At 43.5% G+C, this 15,941-nt stretch overlaps 1 protein-coding gene across 9 annotated transcripts in view; it reads right to left on the bottom strand.

The window, feature by feature from the left end:
• LOC135216394 (protein tramtrack, beta isoform-like) overlaps positions 1-15,941 on the bottom strand; it is a 257,636-nt gene that overhangs the window by 229,936 nt on the left and 11,759 nt on the right. For all 9 annotated transcript variants that reach the window (XM_064251671.1, XM_064251676.1, XM_064251677.1 and 6 more), the window contains exon 2: positions 9,749-9,854. In XM_064251671.1, the coding sequence (XP_064107741.1) occupies positions 9,749-9,829 (81 nt within the window). In that variant the 5' untranslated portion in view covers positions 9,830-9,854. The remainder of the gene's footprint in view (positions 1-9,748; positions 9,855-15,941) is intronic.

The following is a 15,941-nucleotide window of genomic DNA, read 5'->3' as shown; positions in this document are numbered from 1 at the left end:
TAAACATTTTACCCTGGAAAATATATGCATACAGCCCATAAGAGAGAGAGAGAGAGAGAGAGAGAGAGAGAGAGAGAGAGAGAGAGAGAGAGAGAGAGAGAGAGAGAGAGAGAATAACTATACGAAATCAAAAGTTGAAAGGAACCTCTATTGTCAACACTTCTCCTCTGCCATGCCATATGTATATATGTACTTTTCCTGAGAGAGAGAGAGAGAGAGAGAGAGAGAGAGAGAGAAGAGATGAGAGAAGAGAGAGAGAGAGAGAGGGGGGGGGGGCTGAATTAAGTAATTATTTGTCTATCTATCCATTTCTCATTCTACCCTTTGACAAAGAGAAAGAGAGATAAATTAAGGAAGAAGTAATGAGTTGATCAGGTATTGGCAACAGTTTTGGACCTGTGGTTACTTTCTGTAAAGTAATATGACATGTCTGATAGGCCCACCATCACTTGCTACAACACAGAAGACATGTGAATTCTATTCTTTCTTTTTTTAATGCGTATAACTTACTATAGAAATGATAAATATGGTAGTAAGTGTATTATTATTACGTATTATTATTACTATCATTACTTATGTATCATTTATCACACAAAACAGAGAGAGAGAGAGAGAGAGAGAGAGAGAGAGAGAGAGAGAGAGAGAGAGAGAGAGAGAGAGAGAGAGAGAGAGAGAGAGAGAGAGAGAGAGAGAGCATTCCAGACCTCATAATACGTTTATTACCAAAAATTACATTTCATCGGGAATAAAGTTTTACATACAGAAAACAATGAGAAATAAATATATATGAATAATGAAATGAATAATGAACATTTAACATCCCTCTTACCTTTATGCAACTCTTGTTAGCATATGGAAGATGGAGAGAAGGGGAGAAGGAGCAGGAGAGGTTATTGTTTGGAAGGGGAATCCCCCTCCAGAAGGGTTTCAGATATCAAGGACCTATCTGGGATTACATCTCCTCTTTGTTTTTTACTGGGGTTTCATTGAAAATGTTGGAGACACGGATTACATCTTCGTTGGGATGATAATTCTCCTCAAAATCTTTTAAATCACTCCACTTGGCACACATGTCCTCAATCACTGAAGCAGGAACATTATGTATGCCTGTTCTCTTTCTGAATTTTTCAAACCAGCCTCTGCTGCCTTAAGTTTATCAACAGCAGCATTGTAGGCATTTTCTTACTGTGATCAGCATGCAACACCCTCCAAGACTTCGATATGAGTTCTTTTTTAATTCTATAGTGTTTCTCACCGTTTTTACAGAAGGGCTGAACTTAGAACTTTTTTTTGGCCCCATGATGGCTTATTTAACAATCGCACTAAAAAAAAGCATAAAATTCACAAAAAACAACAACACAAAAGCAGAATGGGTCGTGTGAGAACATGGAATACTTTGTTTGGGTGCTCAGTGTGGGCCTAGTCCCATGGTGGGGCCCGGAAGGAGCAGTTCCAAGTGTACAAAATCTGAGTAAACATATGAAACCCGAGAAAAAAATTTAGCCAGGGCGTATAAGAACCGAGGTTCCACTATAAATCCTTTTTTTATTGTGAAAATGTATTTAGTCATGAAAATAACATCAAAATACAGTGGTACCTCGACATACGAAATTAATCTGTTCCAAGGCGGCCTTCGTAACCTGAGCTTTTCGTATCTTGAACCGCATTTTATATGTAAATTGCCTAATTCGTTCCAAGCCCAATAAAAACACCCCAGTAAATCTTATAATAAAGCTAAATTGACCAATAAACAATGAAATACAACAATTTGGACCATTCAATACCTAACTTAATACGTACTACTAATATGTACCTGTAAATAAAGTGTATTAGTGTACATGGTATACAGGAAATACTATACGTACATACGTACGTAAATAGCAAAATGTGGAACCTTACCTTTCGAGTGAGGCTATCTCCGAAAGTGGCGACAGAGGAGGACGGCAGAAAATTTGTTACGTAGTACGTACACTTAACTTTACGAAACATTAAAAATGTCAGGAAACATAAACTAAACTTTACGAAACGCATTAACAAAACCGTAACACTTAACTTTACAAAAAACTTAAATTTAATTTTTTTTTTCTTTTTATATTTTTACATTTTTTTTTTTTTTTTTCCAAAATTTCAATTTCTTCACCACCAAATCGATGCCAGGCCATTTACAGAATTTATCAAACCACCCCCGAGAACCCTTGAAGTCTTCTGCTTGGGCAATCAAATCGCCAAAAATAGCGCTGGCCTTCTGGCAGATTGCTGTCTTGGTTATCGTATCGCAAGCGATTTCTTTGTCCTCAATCCATAGAAGAAGCAGCCTCTCCATCTCATCATGCAAGTGGCTCCTCTTGTTGGACAAAACAGTCACGCCCTTGGAAGGTGTAGCTGCTTTGATGGCTTCCTTCTGCTTAAGTTAACATAAACTCAACTTTACGAAACACATTAACAAAACCGTAACACTTAACTTTACAAGACACTTAAAATTAATGGGGTCTTTTATTGATTATTATTATTATTATTATTTTTTTTTTTTTATACAAAATTTCAATTTCTTCACCACTTTCAATTTTCAGTTTTTTCGTAGTATCAATTGGATCTTCCTTTTTGCTTACTCCTACTAAAGGCCTCTTTAAAAAGTAACTATCCAAGGAAGATTGCTTCTGCCTACTTTTCACAATGTTCCTGAAACGACTCAGGCAAACATCATCGAACTGTGCAAGCATACGACCTGTGTAATCCTTTTCGGGGTGTCTCTTTTCTACAAATGATTGCACCTTATGTAAAGCAGCTAGAGCATCCTTAATTTCTGCCGTTGTCATAGGGTCGTCCTCCTCCTCCTCGCCGCTACTAGAGAACTTTTCTTGAACGTTGTTATGCTGCATGGCCTCCAACTCCTTCAGGTCACCCGTCGTAAGCTACTCGAGAAGGTCATTGATGTCGTCCTCGTCGACGACCAGCCCCATGGACTTGCCGAGTGCAACGATCTCATCAAGATCTGGTTGCGAAACAGTTTCAGGATCGTCAACTACTTCTGAATCTGCACCAGCTTCGCCCACGTCGAATCCCTCGAAGTCTCGGGCGGATATGGCATCAGGCCAGAGTTTCCTCCACAAAGAATTCAAGGTTCGCCTCGAAACCTCCTGCCAAGCTTGATCGATGAGTCGGATGCATATCACAACATCGAAATGCTCCTTCCAAATTTCACGCTAAGGTGAGGTTTGTGCGGCATCGGTTCGATGTTCGAAACATCTATTGAAAAAGGGATGTTGCATATACAGCTTCTTGAAGTTCGATATCACTTGCTGGTCCATGGCTGGAGGAGAGGGGTGGTGTTAGGCGGAAGATAAATAAAGAACCTTGATAAAAGAATACTCCGCTAGGATATCTTCCTCGAGGCCAGGAGGGTGAGCAGGGGCATTGTCCAACAACAGCAGACATTTCAGAGGGAGGCGCTTCTCTTCCAAGAATTTCTTCACTGTCGGGCCGAATCACAGATTTACCCACTCCATGAACAAAAGTCTCATTACCCAGGCTTTCGCATTAGCCCTCCACATCACTGGAAGCTTCTCCTTTAGCACTTTGTGGGTCTAGAAGGCTCGAGGAGTCTTCGAATGATAGACAAGTAGGGGCTTCACCTTACAATCCCCACTGGCGTTCAAACAAAGTGCAAGCATAAGCCTGTCCTTCATAGGCTTATGCCCGTGTAGCTTCTTCACTTCCTCCGTGATGTACGTCCGACGAGGCACTTTTTCCAAAAGAGGCCAGTCTCATCACAGTTGAAGACTTGCTGAGAACTGTAGTCTTCCTTGATTGTCATTTCGTTGAACGTCTTAATAAAGGCTTTGGCCGCTTTCGTGTCCGAGCTGGCCACCTCCCCATGCCGCACCACCGAATGGATGCCAGTCCGTTTATGGAACTTTTCGAGCCACTCATGAGAAGCCTTGAACTCTGGGGTTGGCGTCGATGTCCCTTCTCCTCCGTTGTCTTCGGCCTGGGCAATCAAATCGCCGAAAATAGCGCTGGCCTTCTGGCAGATTGCCGTCTCAGTTATCATATCGCCAGCGATTTCTTTGTCTTTTATCCAGACAAGAAGCAGCCTTTCCATCTCGTTGTGCATGTAGCTCCTCTTGCTAGACAAAATAGTGAAGCCCTTGGAAGGTGTAGCTGCTTTGATGGCTTCCTTCTGCTTAAGGATGGTGCCTATTGTCGACGGATTTCGGCCATATTCGTTAGTGATCACACTCAATCGCATGCCAGCTTCATACTTCTTAATAATCTCCATCTTTGTCTCCAAAGGAAGCATCCTCTTCTTTCCGTGAACTTCAACTTTCTTGGGACCCATGACTATGTATATACTGTACTTAATTAAGTTACGTAGTACGTATACCTATGTACTAAAGTTCTCACACAACACGATAAGTACTACTACAATGAAATCACTAAAAAATTTATGTTAATAAACGAAATCGTATAGAACGAACGAGTCCGGCGGGCATATAGAAACGATGCTGCTACCAAGTGGCCAAAAAAGCATGTCGCTATGTAGATGCATGATGGGAGAGATGCTGACCAATAGGAGAGCAGGATCTTATGGCGGTGACTAGCATCAGGAACTAACGGGAGAGCGGGAGGATGGTGGCAAGTCTACTCAGTTGGCGGCGCGCGAGTTTTAAAATTGTTATCGGTGGTCCGGGCGAATCTCGGGACTTAACAGCGACAACCTTTCATATCCTGAACTATTTTCGTGTGTAGAGCCAAAAAAATCTTCATATTTGCTTTCGTAACTCGAATTTTTTGTAAGTTGAGCCTTTCGTATGTTGAGGTACCACTGTACACTAATTAGTGAATATTTCTCAACGAAAAAGTCTGCGAACTGCCGAATTTTCCAAATAATTTATAGATAGGCTTGACAGAAAAATCCGCAAATAGGTGAGTCCACAAATCTTGAGACTGAGAATACAGGGGGTTAATTGTACCCTGTTAAAAGAACATCATCTGCATTTTGTAACAGCCTCTACAGCTCGCCTTAAAAATCTCTTCACTCTGATGTGGCTTTCAACAGTCTGTAACCTGTTAGGGCCAGTAAGGCTGTCTGAGAAGAGGCTGTTTTTCAAGCAGGTGTCTCGGAAATTACACTAAAATTGAATCAGGTCTGGGAACCATTCTGATGAGAAGATAGTTTGTTTATCACCTCCCTAATCATACTGAAGGGAGAGGTGTGCACTTCTAGACCAGTCCAGTCCTGTAACAGCATCTGTCCTCCAGGCGAGAGTCCAGGATTGGAGAGCAGAATCGGGGCAGTCTGTGATTCCTCAAGGTTGTGAAAAGGTCTATGGAGGGTTTGCCTCACAATCTCCACAGATCCTCACAAACTAAGAAGCCTAGAGTCCATTCTCTTGGAAGGAATTGATCTCAATGACTTAATCCATCTGCTAATACATTCATTCTGCTTTGTATGAATAGAATCAGTAACAACACCTGATTCATTTTTGCCCAAAAGTTCCTGAGCTACTTGGTAGAGGGAATACGAATGGGTTCCTCCTTGCTTCCTGATGAAAGAAAGAGCTCGTGTTGTCGGAGTGGATCGTTATCGTCTTTCCGCGAACAAGGGAGGAAAAAGACTGAAGACCTAGATGAATGGCTTTGAGTTTTTTCACAATGATGTGGGAGTTTTTAGTACTCCCGACCATGTACCTGATACTTCCTGATCCCCAGGTCTGAAGCGTTGGAGTAAAAGTGTAGGTCAGGGCTCAACGGAATGAGACTTCCCCTCCAGAAGTCTTTCTTGTGACGACCACTATAGAAGATCCTGTTTGATCTCCACAGTGATTGGAAAAACGAAAGAGTCCTACTGGTTCCTTCTGTAGACAAAATTTCACCTTCAAGTAAAATTGTAGCGGCCCATGTGAAGTCTGCCTAGCTTCATGAACTTCTCAACTGAAGCCAACGTCCCTTAGAAGGTTCATCCATTGAGCTGCCGAGCAGGCTTGAAGAGGCAGGAACTATCGGACACAAAGAAGGCAAGAATTCTCTCTTCTGGGGGAGAGAAAAGCCCGAAAAGTCAGAATCTAGAGTCATTCCCAAATAAAGAATCCACTGAGTGGGAATGATCTGCGATTTTGGGATTCATAAAAATACCTAGATTCTCTGTTAGGTGAAGAGTTTTGAAAGGTCCTCCTAACATTTGTCCTTCAACTGGGATGTGAGAAGCCAGTTGTCAAATTAAAATGAGATGTTTATCCCCATAAAGTGAAGCTATCTGCCAAGAGGAGCAAGGATATGAGTAAAAATCTGTGGAGCCGTTGACAGACCAAAACATAGGACCCCAAACTGAAGTACTTTCCCTTAAAAAACAAAATGGAGAAACTTCCTGGAATCTGAATGAACAGGAATGTGGAAATATGCATCCTTCATGTCCAGGGTAACCATCCAACCCCCCTGATGGATGGCTGACATGATGGGCTGATTTGTCTCTATGTGAAATTCTGTCTACAGAAGGAACCAATTCAGGGCACTGATGTCCAGGACAGGCCTCCAGCCCCTGGATGACTTGGGGACTACGAAGAATCTGTCGTAAAATTCTTCTGAGTCCTGATCTTCCACTACCTCCATTGCTCCTTTGCGAAGTAAGGGCTCCACCTCTCTCGAGAGAGCTGTAAATTTCTCAAGAGTTAATAAAGTAGGCCTGCAATAATATCGGTGATATGGCTAAAGGTTTTTCTTGAAGGGAATGGCATGACATTATTCTAAAACCTTGACCACCCAAGGCACTGCACCTCCCAGACTCCATTTCCTCCAAAAAAGGGCCAATCTGGCCCTTACAGTAGTGCGAAGGACATAGTGGTCACTTCTTGTTTCTATGGCTTAAAAGTTGTCTTTTTGATAGACCTTGTGGGGGGTTGAAGGTTTATGCGAGGCCTTTGCTGGGTTCTTTGTCTTTCCTCACAAAAAGACTGAGGTTGGAGAGGGGTAAAACACTTCCCTGTGACAGACAGAGATTCTCTGGGCCATTTTGCTGGTTTTGCCCGGGGGTCGCTGGTGGACTTCTGCAATGAGAATAAAATTTCTTGCACTAAATTTTGCAGAAAAAGGTTTGACTTGTCCAAAACGGCAAACAGCAGCGCTGATTTCTGTGCCATGTTTACCCCTTTAGTAGTGAACAAGCACCGTAATTCTCTTTTCCTTGAGAATCCACAATGAAAATAGAGGCAAGTTCTTCAGAAACATCTTTTATTGCCTTGTTGGCACATGACAAGACACCCAACCAATCTGCTACAATATCTTCTGCAATCACAGGGCAGTCTTCTATCTTTTTAGCTGGCGCCCCAATAGTCCAATCTAAGAAGCTAGATTCAATACAGTGAACTTCCCATATTCGTGCACTCCAGATTCATGGACTCACGTATATTTCTAAGAGAATTATCCACACATTCCTGTTTTTTATTAACAATTTCATCATAACAAGCACTTTTCGTGATTTAAAAAAAAAAAAAAAAAAAAAAAAAAACAGGTATGGACATTTTTAGTGGGTTTTTCTTGAAATTTAACAAACAAAAATATGAGGTTTTAAGCATTTTTATAGGGGTTTCAACTATTTACGGACTCTAGATATGCGTGGGGGTCTGGTGCGCATCCCCCGTGAACATGGTGGGAACACTGCACTTCCAAAATCTTGAACAAATTCCTAGTCAGACGATCTATTTCAGGAGAAGAGACCATAACTTTGGCTAATGAAAAGGCTGCTCAGTGTGTAGCATTGACCAGTCGAGTGAAGTCCCTCTGGGAGGAAGCAGAAACTCCCAGAGAAGGAGCTTCTCCAGTGGTGTAGAAGCGATACCTTCTCTTAATTAACTTGCAGGGGGGGAAGGTAAACGTTGCCTTGCCCTGCTCCCTCTTAGAGACCAACCAGGTGTCCACGTCTCAAAGAACTTTCTTTGCCAACGAAAAGAGACCTAACTTAGGCAGAGCCAAACTCTCGGAGGGAAGTTTCCTTATAAGGAAAGTCGAAGCGGGATACTGGTGTCACAGGCAAGAAAAAGTCTGGAAAACTGTTAAGAAAATATCTCAATAAAGCTGAGTAGGCTGACAAAGATGAGGCATCTTGTCCTACATCCTTTCAATCCGACAGTATAAGTACGGACAAAGTCAAATTTTTTGACTTGGTAAGTGCCAGGGTTTTCTTAAAAAAAAAAAAAAAAAAAAAAAAAAAGACATGAAGTCTTCCAACTGCCGCTTGAGAGGGGCAAGCAAAGTCCTGAGTTGAGGTATGTGACAGCGTGTAAATCGAAACTGCAGGGGGTGTTGGCGCCATATTTCCAGTCGAACGAGACCGACGCACCGGTAAAAGTCATCCGGATGTTAAAGGCAAGTCTATAATTTGAGCCGATTTCACAGATGAAGAAGAGTGCCACAGAGGTTCTGTCCTGCACTTGGGAGCCAAAAAAGGGAGGTCTAAATGAGACATAGACTCTGGGCTATCCCAAGTAGGGCGAGGAGGAGCCAAAGAGGCAGGAGGCAGCAGCGCAGAACTGCAAGATGAAGGCTGAGGACTGAAACTAACAACTTTGGGCTTCTTGGAAGGCAGAGAGGAGCTGTCCACATCTACAAAATGCCTCGAAAGGTTGCAAAGAAACTTGATAGTGCTAGACTCCTCTTGCTCGGAGTCGAAGCTTCTGATGCAGACAACAAACAATGCACACTGAAAGAGACACCTTTCCAGTGGCACTATGTCAAAGCCTAGGGTCAGCAAGAGGATCGACTGGGAGGGTGGGGGGGTACTGCCTGTGGACAAACCCCACCTGCCTCCCTTGGACTTCAGTATGTGTTCTCTCCGGTGAAGGTGAGCAGGTCAGGGACCTTCATCTAGCAGCACTGGTGAGATGGACATACAACTCTTCAACACTCTCATTTTGCACTTCACTTACACTTTGAATATTGCCTTTTTCCATTAAGGCTTTGAAAGATGAACTCAATTCCATCGCAGACGGAGCGTCACGGGGTTATGTGCAGTCTCTGACCAGCTTTCACCTCGTACACACAGGCGTTGCCAGATCTATTGTTAAGACCGAAGGTTTGCCTTGATTTGAAGCTGGCAATGGTGTCCAGATTGGGAGCATGGGAACCTGGAATAGGAGTTAGTGACACAAGAGCAGGAGGGGTAAGGACTGGAGAAGATATAGGGATCACAGGCAAAGAAATAGCTCTATCTTCTACTAGTTCTGTAACTTGCACAGATTCTAAGCTAGACTTATTTTTAACTCAAATAGCCACCTTTCTCTTCCCATCCTTAAGTAATTTCTCCCACTGGGATCTAAAGATCTTCCATTGCTTGTCGTCCCATTTATTATATTCTGCACAGGTAACCTCCTCCTTACACTCCAGACCCCTACATTTTACAGATCTAATATGACAAAACCTAACACTCGATGTGCTGGAATACAACATTCTAACTGCATTCCAATACAGCAAAAACAAAAGTATTTTTCACCAAGAACTCCAAAATCATGCAAAAAACAATGAAGAAGGCTGCTGGACACCACCGATGTTACTTGGGAGCCAGCAGAAAACAAATTGAAGCTTTCTGCCAGGCTATTCCCTCTCTCAGTCCTGGAAGTGGTTAGAGCATTCTGAATTTTAGGCTGCGTAGGTAGAGGGCTCTTAGCTATATAATTAGGTAAGTTTCTTATGTAAAATCTAAAATCATCACAAACACATTTTTGAAAAATATTAAATCAAGAAACTCCATTCTTACCTTTTCCCTTAATATTTTCAATAAATGAAAAAATGCCGGTTTGTGGTTGTTCCACTTCAAAGAGAGGAAATCCTCCCCCATCTTTGCAGATGTCTTCACTCAAACTCTGAAATTATGAAAGATGCAAATTGAGTACATTAACACACTTGTAGCAGTTTCATAATTTAGGCTTTAGGGTAAACGATCAAGCAGCAGCACGCTGACTTGCAGAAAACCACCTTTTCACTCTATATTTAATTGGTGAAATAACAATACTATAATTAAATCTTTAAGCATACTTTTAAAAAGACTGAAGTTTCATCAACAATATGAGATATCTGAAACTGACATACGAACTAAATAAAAATGATATTGTTATGATACAATAAAGTTTGTTCATACTTACCTGGCAGATATATATATAGCTGTATTTTCTGAAGTCCGACAGAATTTTAAAAACTTCCGACACACGCAGTGGTCGGCCAGGTGGTTAGTACCCATTCCCGCCGCTGGGAGGCGGGTATCAGGAACATTCCCATTTTCTATTCATATTTTTATTTCATGTCCCTGAGGGGAGGTGGGTGGGTACTTGATTATATATATCTGCCAGGTAAGTATGAACAAACTTTATTGTATCATAACAATATCATTTTGTTCATGAAACTTACCTGTCAGATATATATATAGCTGAATCCCACCTTTGGAGGTGGGAAGGGACAGAATAGAAGGATTTTGGGAAACAAATGCATGCAGATGATTTACATCTTGGTTCCACCTGTTAGCATAGCTGGCTTCGTGGTTACTGCCACGTAAGTCTGCTTGTGCTACTAGAGTTGCCAGCGAGGTAGAGACCTATATAGCTGGTGCACTCCAGATGATCTGTCAACAGGGGCGAGACCACGACGTGACTAGACCATATTGACCATACCATGAGGGCTAAGAAGTAAAATAAATATATATATATATAAATATATATATATCACCACCTGACCAACCTAGCCAAAGTTAAGGTGTGTTAACTAAGGCTTAAGAGTTAAGAAGTCGCCGTTGTCGGCGACTCAACAACTAAATTAAGAGCTCTTCCTAACCATTTTCTACAGGATAGGATGAGTGGTACTTCTTGCCCCAAGATTGTGTCTGCAGACACGTATGGCCCTAGCGAGCAGCAGATCTCATATGCCATCTTCACATCTCGCAGGGAGTGTGAAGTGAACACAGAGTTGCTTCGCTAAAACATGGTACTCAGGATGTTGCTGAGTGCCATGCTCTGTTGAAATGCTTCCGAGGCCGCGCCCTCACCTCGTGAGCATTCAGATAAAAGATTTCAAATCTTTGTGCAAACACAATAAGAAAGGAGCATTTTTGAAAGAACTCCTTAACACTAAAGCCAGGGTGTTCTTCGATATGGGCAAGTCTGGTCTTTTTCGGAACACTGCAGATTGCCCGAATGACTTCGACTTCCTTGAGTTTTATGTAGATAAAACTTGAGAGACCCGACAGGGCACAGGACTCTCTCTGGCTCCTGCCCACTAACTTGTGCCATCCTTGCTTCCAAGCTCCTGGCCCAAGGACAAAACGGGTTGGGTTACCATTCTTAGGCCACAACGGAAGGCTTAGAGAGCACACCGCCTTGTGTTCTCTAAAGCCAAAACTTGTGACGATGGCTTAAAATCTCACTAACCCTCTTTGTCGTATCTAGGGTGGTTAGAAGAAGGTCTTCCTGATCACATGCAAGAAGTTAACAGGTAGGAGAGGTTCGAATGCTTTGACATCAAGAACTTCAGACTACGTCTAAGTTCCATATTGAAAGCTTCGATCTGGACATGCACAGTCAGTCCGTCTGTACTAAAGTCAGGTGACCGACCAGTTGACCAGTCAGACGAATCAAGGACAGCAAGGCTGTACCCTGAAGACCATAAGGCACTATTCTTCGCTGAAGGATGAGTGTCTGGACTGCCTGGGCGATTCAATCTAAGCAAACCTTGGGGGTGTATCAACGCAACCCAACGTCGTCAGCGAATCAAACTCCTGACTCTGAGCTTCTGGTGCAGGAGAAAGGAGCGAGGAGCAAAAAGGCGATTCAGTCCCGAAGGAAGAATGCTGACAGTCCAACCTGGTCTCATGTTACACGATCATCGGGGGTGTATAAACGCAACCGACTTCGTCAACAAGAAACTCAGGGCTACTATCTGTTGCCTGATCTCGCACGAGTGTCTGACTCCGAGAAAACAGGTGAGACAAAAAGTAGATGGTGAGCGAGGTTCAAGATTCCACAGAACTCAAAGATCGTGAAGGGCTTTGTTGTTTGACCGACGCAAATCTCTGAGTCTGAGCCCAAAGGCCGTCAACAACATATTTGCGTATTCTTTAATAGTTGTGACTGCCAGCTTATCCCATTCTTCAGACGGAAATGGAAGACGGTAATCTTATTCCTGTCAACATCTCGATAGCCTGAACGTAGTCAGACTCAGAGCGGAGAGGTTATAGGTACCTTTCGAGTTAGAGTAGACCGACTCTCTCGGAAAAGGTCCTTGGAAAGTGAACTAGGAAGTATGTGACTCTGTGAATCAGGGATCCTGAAGGCCAACATGGGGCGATCAGCGTCATTGTCGCTCCCTGTGACGTCATAAATCCTCTTATTACATTTCCTAAGCGATTGAAAAAGGGGAAAAAGAGACTAAATATCCATCCCCGTTCAATATCATAGGATGGCGTTTAATGGTACCGATCCCGGATCGATAATAAGGGAGCAGAGAAGAAGAAGCCTCTTCGTCCTCAACATATCGAAGAGAAGAATGAAAGGGCGTCCCTAAAGTCTCCACAACTCTCAACTTACTTCTAAAGAAAGATTCCACTCGGAAGTCAATAGTTGCTGCCGTCGATCGAGACGATTCGTACGGACTTTTGCAATCCTGTAACGAACCTCTAGAGGATCGTTACATTCTACGCCTGTTGTTATAATAGGCTTTCTCGTAAACTCGAACAGGGACCGAGAGAAGATACTTCTTAAGATATGAGAGAGCTGTGGAATATCAGAGTTGATCTGGACCACTGGTTCCCAAAACTCGTTACGAGGACTGGAGGGACTACCGAATCGCTTTTACTTCTTTCAGATTAAGATCCAGGACATCGAAACCCTATCCAGATGTCCGGCCACCTTCTTTCTATCACCTCAGGTGATAAACGCACTGAGAGATGTTCAGAATCATTCCTAGATCTTGAATAATATTTCAGTTTCGGTAGGAAAAAACTGTGGTCTGAATTGCAGTCTATTCGTGGAAACAAACTTCAGGAAGGAAATGGTCCCCAGCAAGCTCATCCATTCCCTCCCCGAGTATGCTTACTTCCCTAATAAGGCTGCGCTTTGCCTAAGCAGGAGAGCATATAAAAGTGCAATGTTGCGGTAGACTCGTAGTTCTATACCGTGCGGTAACGAGCACGCCGAAAGGATTAAGAGGTAACTCTGTTGAACATAGTAAGGCAAAACGAATGCAACGTTATTCTTCAACGTAAACCCTCAATCAACTTTATTCATTCACGTAAGAAATCCCCTCAATCTTAGGCTAAAGTCCGTGATTGTAGGACAGAGATACAGTTAGTCAGTCAATCCCGCAGGAGCGATAAACCGCCAGCACAGAGATACGGTTAGTCAGTCAATCCCGCAGGAGAGAGAGACGTAACCTATCGCGCATGACAGCGACCGATCTGTTACTGGCTCGGTTGGACTGGAGGACAGACACAGCGTGACAGCAGCAGCCAGCAGCTTACGAACGTCGTCACTTAACTTTATGTCTGGGTTGCCAGCTACCCTATTCTACGAAGAAATAGGTTCGTTATTTTTCTTTTTTTGAGCAGAAAGACTCTCAAGCTGGTATATTTAAGCGAAACAGAAAACGCTATAGATGCGTTTGTGTCGTCAGAACACTACCAAACAACGGTAAAAGATAAATCGGAAACTCCTGGAAGGCTGCAGGGAGTAACAATTAAATGTCCTTAAAATAGACAATAGACCTCTCGTTGCCATCCGAAGAGGTAACTACAGCAAGCGTATATGACTTGAAGAACCAACCAGAAGTAAAATAACGCAAGGCAAAATATGAAATTATATCACAATAAAGTTTGTTCATATCTTAACCTGGCAGACATAGATATAGCTGAATTCGGAAATACAGCTAACACAAATAATCTGACGAGGCAAGTTTCATGAACAAAACTTAAGAGAATCGAAGCAGTCAGCTCAGCTTCTTATGTTATTGGACATAAGCGTTCATTGACGTAGTCTACAAGTCTATTTTCTTGTACGAGTCTGCGAATGACGAATGAGAGCTCTTCCGAATCTTGTCAATAAGAGCTTATTCGCTTACGCAATATCAAGTTAATGAGATGTTTGTCAATGAGAACTAACCCATTTACGGGACAAAGAGATATTTTGTCAATGAGGGATACCCACTTACTTGACAAAACGAAAGTATATTGTCAATGGGGGAAAGTCACTGAATTGACAAAACGTAATCCAGGGAGTCAAAGCATTTAATTTTTCTGATTCCCGTCTCAAACGAGGAAGGGGCAAGAATCCTGTTAAGAGACTGGGCTTACGGCAGGTAGAACGACGATGTTCAATTCGGCAGCGTAGCTCCCGACTAGAAACTAACAAAATCTATCATCTGAAAAACCCTTTCAGATGGGATAAAAAGCTTGCAAAATTACCTGGGGAATAGAGGAAGAAACTCCAACCAGCTTCCTCTCCCGTATCACAACTAATGCCTGCTAAAGCTTAAAATTTATTGGCAGTATGGCAAAGGAAGTCCTGTCTTGCGCTTTCCTGAAGAGCGTCCTTTTGATGAGTGCCTTTGCAAGAATCCCACTGAACGTTGTCGAGAGTCCTGACGTGCAGGACATCGAGCCTTACATAACCCGTAACTGCCTTATCGCAAAGTCTTAGACTGCGGTAGTGGCAACTTAAAATTTACTGGCAGAATGCCAAAAGGTTGCGGTAGAGCAAACGAGATCTTCCCTTGAGCTTTCCTTAACTCCATCCAACCACCTATGCGAAAAGCAATATTAATTGACAGAGACCTCTTGAATTCACGAAACCCGATGTCTTGTGGGTTTCGAAGAAGAAGTTGTCTGTTCACTTTAAACTTCCTCCGAAGCACTGCCTACTTCACATTCTTTGCAGGTGAGGTAGAAGGTATCACCGGAGGTAGAGGTAAAAATTCTTTAGGCCCAAATCTGAAACAAGAGCTTGAAGAGTTCAACAGAAACGTTCAGCCAGGCGCACACCTGGCGTGCGCTGGCACGGCTCGGCGTTCCACCGCTCGGCGTCCACTGCCGCGCGCTCCCGGGCGGTCCACTGGAGCGCGCTCGGAAAGTCGGCGTCCACTGGAGCAGCGCTCGGCGTCCCCTGAGAGCGGCTCGGCCGCCACTGGCGCGCGCTTGGCGTGCACCCGCGCGCGCCTGGAGTCCATCCGAGCGTCCCGGGCGTCCGCTCTCAAAAGCTTCCTGCTACTATGACTTCTTTTACGTATTTCTCGGTGGAAAGACGGACACGAGTTCAGGCGACGTTCGCCTTCTTACTTCTCACTGAAACGCATAACGAGAGAGAGAGAGAGGACGTGAAGCGTCCTCTTCTATAAAGCTTCTATTTAGAGGGCGCGAGTCCTTCCGAAAGCTCCAACCCTGCATGGGGAGGACGCTTCGGAGGACGAGAAGCAATCTTTCAGGATTCGTGCACGCGCACGCACTTTGGCAAGTCTGGGGATTTTCCATCAGAAACTGCGAAGGCTACGCCAGATCGGTGGGGTTCCTTGTAACCCTCCTTAGGCTTTCGAACATGCTCCCTCCCCGGGTCCTGGGAGTCAAGCAGAGGTCCCGGCCTAGAGGCGAAACGAGGCCGATCTGACGCACCCTCCACTACACAAGGGGTATCACTGCACTTCTGCACTTCACTTTTACTCTCTAAAGCAAGCACTTTCGATTCTAAGTTACGAATCGAAAGAGTATCAGAGAAAGGGCAATTCCTCTACAGACACTGCTTAGGGCCCGAAGGCAACACTGCAGGGTTAGGAGTAACAATTACAGAAGTAGCACTTCACAGCAATGAAGGAGAGCGAGCACCTCTCGTAGACATATTCATAGCCCGTAGGCCATACTACAGGGTTAGGCAAAATAAAGTCTACAGGAAGGTTAGCAGGTTCACTACCCTGACTTTTGT

The sequence above is a fragment of the Macrobrachium nipponense genome, chromosome 6 (genome assembly GCF_015104395.2).
Source record: "Macrobrachium nipponense isolate FS-2020 chromosome 6, ASM1510439v2, whole genome shotgun sequence".
NCBI classification, from domain to species: Eukaryota; Metazoa; Arthropoda; class Malacostraca; order Decapoda; family Palaemonidae; genus Macrobrachium; species Macrobrachium nipponense.
This window is presented reverse-complemented; position numbering and strand designations above follow the sequence as displayed.